This window comes from Elephas maximus, chromosome 20 (genome assembly GCF_024166365.1).
Source record: "Elephas maximus indicus isolate mEleMax1 chromosome 20, mEleMax1 primary haplotype, whole genome shotgun sequence".
NCBI lineage: Eukaryota > Metazoa > Chordata > Mammalia > Proboscidea > Elephantidae > Elephas > Elephas maximus.
The window spans coordinates 49554728-49562305 of record NC_064838.1 but is presented as its reverse complement, the minus strand read 5'-3'; the positions used below and the strand labels follow the sequence as shown (position 1 = coordinate 49562305).

The 7578-nt window shown below is 52.1% G+C and overlaps 1 protein-coding gene across 1 annotated transcript; it reads left to right on the top strand.

The window, feature by feature from the left end:
* Positions 1 to 794: 794 nt before the first annotated feature.
* Positions 795 to 2324, top strand: TMEM158 (transmembrane protein 158). The gene has a single exon (XM_049862449.1). It carries the CDS (start codon positions 804 to 806, stop codon positions 1674 to 1676), a length of 873 nt encoding a protein of 290 aa, XP_049718406.1. The 5' UTR covers positions 795 to 803; the 3' UTR covers positions 1677 to 2324.
* The last annotated feature ends 5254 nt before the right edge of the window (positions 2325 to 7578 follow it).

Below are 7578 nucleotides of genomic sequence, written 5' to 3'. Positions count from 1 at the left end.
GTGGCCCGGAGTTCTGGTTCTGGCTTCTGAGGTGGCCTCGGGAAGTCTTTTCCTTCTTTCGGCCCCAGTTTCTCCTGTAAAAAACGAGGGCGGAAGGGGAGCAAGTGAACGCTAAGGCGAGATCTCACAGGCCCCCCTCAGGCGTGACAAAACGGATAGTCTCGGGCCTTGCACGCCCCGCAAGCCTCCCTCCAAGGACGCAACTCGCTCAGAGAGCCTTCTTTACTCGGATCCAGACTCCGGGGACCAGGGAGCGTCCTGCAGGCTCCCCTGCACCCAGACCTTTCCTGGCTTCCCCCGCCCGGCGACCCCCAGCTCCGCCCCGGCCGGCCCACACGCCTGCCCGGAGCCCCACCCCAGCGCACCGCCCAGCCTCCCGCCGGCACCCCTTCTCCCCGCCCCGGCGCGCGGAGCCAAGCCCGCTCTCCCGCCCTCCCCGAGTCCCCGAACTCCGGCGAGGAGGGCGGGGCGGGGCGGGGCGCGCGGGAGGCGGAGTCGAGCCGGGGAATCCTGCTCCGGGCGAGCGCCGGGCCCCGCAGAGCTGCCGGGCCGTCCGAGGGCCCCGGCGCCGGGGGCGGCGGGGAACCCCAGACGCAGCGCGGGCCGGGGAGGGATCCCCGCACCGCGGGAGCCGCTGCCACCGCCTCCTCGCAGCCCCCGCCGGCTGGCAGGTGCCCGGCGCGCTCGCACTCCGCCCGGCCACCAGCTCCGTGGTCCGGCCGTCCGCTCGCCAGCCCGTCGCCCGCGCGCCATGCAGCCACCGCCGCCGCCAACCCCGCGCGCGTAGGCGCCCGCTGCAGGCCATGCTGCCCCTGCTAGCTGCGCTGCTGGCCGTCTCCTGCCCGCTGCTGCCCGTCCGCGGAGGGGCCGCGGAGGCGCCGGGCCTCCTCGGGGCGCCCCCTAACGCCTCCGTCAACGGGTCGTCCCCGGGCGAACCCGCCGCTCCGCGGCTGCTGGCTTCGGCAGCCCCGGGGCCCCCGGAACCCTCGGGCCCGGAGGAGGCGGCGGCGGCGGCGCCGTGCAACATCAGCGTGCAGCGGCAGATGCTGAGCTCGCTGCTCGTGCGCTGGGGCCGCCCGCGGGGCTTCCAGTGCGACCTGCTGCTCTTCTCCACCAACGCGCACGGCCGCGCCTTCTTCGCCGCCGCCTTCCACCGAGTCGGGCCGCCGCTGCTCATCGAGCACCTGGGGCTGGCGGCCGGCGGCGCGCAGCAGGACCTGCGCCTCTGCGTGGGCTGCGGCTGGGTGCGCGGCCGCCGCCCCGGCCCGCTCCGGCCCGCCGCTGGGGCGCCCACCGCCCTGCCCGCCTACCCGGCAGCCGAGCCCCCCGGGCCGCTGTGGCTGCAGGGCGAGCCGCTCCACTTCTGCTGCCTGGACTTCAGCCTGGAAGAGCTGCAGGGTGAGCCGGGCTGGCGGCTGAATCGCAAGCCCATCGAGTCCACGCTGGTAGCCTGCTTCATGACCCTGGTCATCGTCGTGTGGAGCGTGGCCGCCCTCATCTGGCCGGTGCCCATCATCGCCGGCTTCCTGCCCAACGGCATGGAGCAGCGCAGGACCACCGCCAGCGCCGCCGCCACCGCCCCCGCCGCAGTGCCCGCGGGGACCACCGCGGCCGCCGCCGCCGCCGCCGCTGCTGCCGCCGCCGCGGCCGTCACCTCGGGGGCGGCGACCAAGTGACCGCTCCGCTCTTCCCCGCGTCCGTCCCGTGTTCGCGCTCTCGGGTGCCTTTCCCGCCGGGAGACTCGCCCGGTGCGCTTTGTGCTGTAGTGACCGTTAGTTCCTCCGGGGAGGGGGCCGCCAGAAAGGCCCCAGGGTGTCTGAAAAGCAAGGTTTGTGCTGGCTTCTTGCTCGGAAAAAGCTTTATGTGAGTGACCCCTGAGACTGAACGGTGGGACCCGCAGCCCTGAAGACGAGAGGAGGGAAATGGGCCCTTTCCCCTCTATTGCACCCCCCTCCCCTCTTCCTTCTTTGCACCCACGTGCCCTATATTCATGGCAGAAAATGACCAAATCCTGTGTATTTGTTTTATATATTTAATAACTGTTTTAAATGAAAGTTTTACTAAAAAAAAAAAATCAAATTGCTATTGTTGTAGTAAGAGACGCTCTTTATATCCGAACATAGTTGTATTTGGAGTTTGTTGTTTTTTTAATTTATTTAAAGGGGGAGGGGGCGGCATGGGCAGGATTTAACGCTGGTATGTTGTTAGCGCTGCGGATGAACTTCACGAAGCTTTTCCAAGTCGATCTACCCAGTGACGTGGTCTGGTGGGCGTTTCTTCTTGTGCCTCTGTGGTTTTTTGGCTTTTAATACAGACATTTTCCTCCAGTGATGCGTATGTAGTTTGTTGTTGTTTTGTTTTTCCTTTATTTAACGTAGGAAACAGAATCCAAGAATTACAAGGTGTTCCCCTGAAAAGTGAGGGAAGGAATCTCCAAAAAGTTACCAAAAAAAAAAAAAAACAACACCAAATCCTTTGCCTCTGACTCGATTCCGACTCATAGCGACCTTATAGGACAGAGCAGAACTGCCTCATAGAGTTTCGAAGGAGCGCCTGGCGGATTCGAACTGCTGGCCCTTTGGTTAGCAGCCGTAGCACTTAACGCTAGCCTCCAGGCTTTCCAAAACATTAGCGAAGGGCTAATTCTGGGTCCCACGCCTGGATGCCAGAGGAGGGAGTTGGAAACCCTGTCCTTTGCCCTGGGACGGCTGTTCCGCCTCTCGCAGCACTGCTCCCCACAGCCAGCACCCCGATCACAATGGCAAACAAGGTTTTGTGATTTATATTGTTACCCACTGCTCCAAGTTCTGCAAAACAGCCAACAACGTGCCCAAAATGGTAAGGTCAGTAGTTTCTCTGAGTTGAGTATCTTTCATGGAAATGACTCATTGTGAATGGCATATAGATTGTATTTCTTTTCAAATGCCTAAATGTAGCAGATTAGCTCATTTCCAAACCTGAATTGTTATTTTGGCATTAGTAAGATTTTTTTTTTTTTTAATATGAACTCTTGGGGACTAAAGAGTTAATGGTCACAGGGCTCCTCCTTTTCCATGTTACAGTAATTTCAGAGTCTTCTCCAGTTTTCAGAAAAGTAGAAGTCCTTAAAGTGACTTAATATAAATATTTCCTTAAAGCCTTTAAATCAGGTTGTGAAAGCTTTTACCCTCGCTCCGTCTTCCCCACACTCTGGAGCGAATGCTTCAGTTGCTCAGGAGCTGAGCTCTCACAATGTGGTCCACGGACCAGCAGCATGACCATCACCTAGGAACTTTGGAGATGCAAATTCTTGGGTCCCACCCAGGGCCTACTGAACCAGAAAACTGGGCTGGGGCCAGGCAATAAGACCTTCAGGGAAACCCTGGTGGTGCAGTGGTTAAGACCTCAGCTGCTAACCAAAAGGTCAGCTGTTTGAATCCACCAGCTGCTCCTTGGAAACCCTATGGGGCAGTTCTACTCTGTCCTACAGGGTCGCTATGAGTCAGAATTGACTTGACAGCTATGGGTTTGGGTTTTTTTTGTTGTTGTTGTTGTTCAGGGGATTCTGATGTGTTTTAAGTTTGAGAAACACTGTGCTAGTGGAAAGCTTTGAAAGTCATATAACCTTTTATCTTGAGTCGTCTGTTTTATCAAAGAGATTGGGTCTTTCATAGGAATCTTTCGAAGGCGAGGATGGGTCACTGCTGCCCCTATAGCTCTTTGGGGCCCAGAGATATCTCTGGGGGGCACCAGCCTCTGAGGGAGGAGGGAGCGAGGATAGTGGTCTTCCTCCATCACCTGGTTTGATGTGAAGAAGTTCAATGTAATGCAAATCTGCTAGGCTAGCTCTTCGTTTTGGGTCTTCTTGTGTCCCGACCAAGGTAGGTGGTGAACTGCACCATTTGCCCACCCTTTGGTAACTAGCAGGAGAGAGTAACTTTGCCAACCTTGATAGTTTTTAATGTTATATAATCATAGCATTTTTAATTCTGGAAGACCCACTGAGTATTCTCTAGCACACAACACACACATGATCACTCTCCCTGCTTTTGTCCCATGGCGGAAACAGGCTCAGAGAGGTATAGCACCTTGCCCCAATCATACAGCTACACAAGATAGAGCTGAGACTAAACCCAACCCAGGTTTTCTGCCTTTCAGGCTGGTATGGTTTTTAGCACCAGACGCTTCCTTTCTTAGGAGAATTAGGAGCCAACCACACAAGGTCTGCTCCTCTGCTGACCCACCCTGTCACTGCTGGATTCTGTGCAACGCAAATCCCAGGGAGCCAGCTAGCATGAATTGAAAATAAGACGTTCATATTTTGTGCTGTAAACTTTTACCTAATGCACAACAAAAATTTCTTTAAAAACATACCAAAAAATAAAAGAAGACATTCAGGCACTTAATAGATTGTTTTAAAAAGCATTGAGTGGGCTGTAATGAATATCTTCTTAGGGTGGGCTTGAAATATCAATTATTTCCTCAGATTTCAGAGAGCTGAGGAAATAGCCACGCTAATCCTGTATTTATCAAGCCACTACACTGACATGTTATCACGTTTAGTCTTCCTAATAATCCTTCAATGTGCCATTTTACAGATAGGAAAATTGAGGCTCAGAGAAGTTAAGTAACTTGCCCCAGGTTGACAAAGCTGCAGGTGTAGAATTCTAACCCCAGCTCATCTGGCTCAAAGTCCACATTCTTCCCTCAGGTCCACACTGTCCCTCCCATGTTTGTCAGTCAGTAGTTCTTTCTTGGTCCCTGGGTGGTGCAGTTAAGTACTCCACTGCTAACTAAAAGGCTGGTGATTCTAACCCACCCAAAGCCCCTTGGAAGAGAGGCCTGGCTCTCTGCTTCTGAAAGGTCACAGCTATGAAAGCCCCAGGGAACACAGTTCTATTCTGCACACAGAGGGTCACCCTGAGTCGGGTGGACTGGAGGGCAACTGGTTTTAGTCCTTCCTGTACAGGCACACACACCCCCCTCCCAGATTCCAGTCCATTGGTAAACCATTCTGGGAACAGCTTGAGTTTCCAGCAACATAGCTAAATCCCCAGGATAAATCATTATTCTCAGTTAATCTCACATCTCCTGAGAGTGAGTTTACCCCTGGAGTGGGTATGTACCCGTCCCTCCAAAGTTCCTCTGCTGCTGGTGGCAGCCCTACGGATCTTTCTCCTTTCATCGTAAGAGCTGCCCCCAGCCCCAAATCTGAACGTCCTAGTCTCCTTTGGGGATTGCCTCAGCTGAAGACAGCCACCTTACCTGAAGCCACACACCCCTGGGGCACCGCATCTACTGACAGGTCTGCCCTGAAATGTCCTCCCGCCTTCAGAACTCTCCGCAGGATTGGCTGAGACTTCACTCCCTAATAAACCTCCTGTCCTCTAATCTCAAGGAAACCGTGGTGGTGTAGTGGTTAACTGCTACGGCTGCTAACCAAAGGGTTGGCAGTTCAAATCCGCCAGGCACTCCTTGGAAATTCTATGGGGCAGTTCTACTCTGTCCTATAGGGTCACCATGAGTCAGAATCTACTCGACAGCAGTGGGTTTGGTTTTTGGTTTACACTAATCTCTGTCTCAGCGCCTGCTGGGACAGCCCAACCTGCAGTATGGAATTCACCTTATGAGGTGTGGCATTGTTCTAGCCCCGTGGTCATTAAGCACATCTGAGGAGTGGACCACATTAATGTATATCATCTACTGTATTTTTACAAAGACCACACATTTCTATTTTTTCTCTTCTCATCTGGATAGTCCTCTAACATCCATAATCAGTTGGTGATGTGGAAATACCCCCTAATACACATCACAAAACAACTATAAGAAACTCTTTATTAAACTAAAGATATGCATGTCGACATCTGGACTCTAATCTGTACGTTAGTAACAGGCTAAAAGAAACTTACATGAGAATCTCTTGGCTGGTGAAACTGACCTGCCAAATCCACTCTGACTGAGATAAGGAGCAATCATTGCACCTCATAGATAAACCAAAAAAAAAAAAAAAAAACAACCAGTTGCCTTTGAGTTAATTCTGACTCGTGGCAACCCTACATGTTGCAAAGTAGAACTGTGTTCCATGTGGTTTTCAAGACTGTGACCTTTCAAAAGCAGACCATCAGGCCTTTCTTCTCAGAAGCCTCTGGGTGGGTTTGAACCACTAACCTTTTAGTTAATAGTTGAGCTCTTAACCATTTGCACCACCTGGGGACTCCTTCCTTATAAATATACATGTCAAAAGAAGGTCTTGTTTCTTTCTCTCTCAAATCACTGTATCAGTCAGTATGCACTGGGTTATGCTGCAGTAACAAGAAACTTCAACATTTCAGTGACTTAACACAAGAAAGGTTTATTCCTTGCTCATGCTACATGTCCAAAGTTGGCAGGTGTTCTGCTGTTTGGAATCATTCAGGGACCCAGGTTGAAAGTGACTTCTACTTGACAAAAGTGGCCACCATCATCTAGGTAGGAAGATGGAAACTCCAGAGAGTCTCACGCAAGCAATTAAATTCTCCAGCCTGGAAGTTATAGACTTTCTCCTCATTGGTCAGAACTAGTCGTGTGGTGTCAGAAGACCCCTCCCCCACTGCACTCCTCCAGCTCACCCTCACCAAGTCTCAATTTTCTGGGGCTTCCTGTTCTCTCTCTGTCTTCTCTGGCCTTACCCAGAAGACTATCTGAGGACAATTATTTCCCTCTGGACCTCCTGTGCTTAGAAATTTTCAAGAATCTTACTCTTCCCTAGGTCTACAACCTCCCATCAGCTCTAAGTGACTTCTTAAATTTAAAAAAATTTCTCGTGATGCCCCACCTAGGGACTTTTCCATGCTGGTCAGCTTCTATGTTTTCTCCAAAGCCAGGGTCTCTGTAGCGGGAGTCCTCTTACATTTTGTTACCCGATTGGGGTCCGTGCCCTGGAGCAGTCTAGCCAATGAAATGTACTCCGAGTCAGAAAGAAAGAGGAAGTTCATTTAGGAGGTGACACAATGGAGGGGCTCCAAAAGCAACGCAGGCTGTCATTTATGGAATCCCCCTGAAAGCAATTTTTACATCAGAGCTTTGGCAAGAATTACATAATGTTTTTAAGCATGTAGCCCACAGATGGTTGTATGCATCACAAAACAACTACATGAAACTCTTTATTAAACTAAAGATAGGCATGTCAGACATCTGGACTCTAATCTGTATGTTTGTAACAGGCTGAAAGAAACTTACATAAGAATCTCTCAGCTAGTGGAATCGACCTGCCAAATCCACCCTGACTGAGATAAGGAGCAAGAAAGAAAGTTGCAGACCAAAAGTGCCAGGCAGCCTTCCTAGCTGCCGTCTTGCAGGTTGAAGGCCATTTCCCAAAAGAACAAAGAAGAGGAGGGAGACCAAGGCTGCAAGAGCTGAGAAGGCCTGCACCCCTTTGGAAGAGACCGGTGCAGCAAAAAATGCTTATAGGTTACTTAGAGCATCATTATGGTGTTAGTTATGTCAAGCTCTCAATCACCCATTTTGAAAAGGAGAAAACATGTTATGAGGTATTAGGGTCACACTTTCACGGCCTTCTGTGTCTTTTCTAAGATGCTGCCTTCTTTCACACTTCAATTC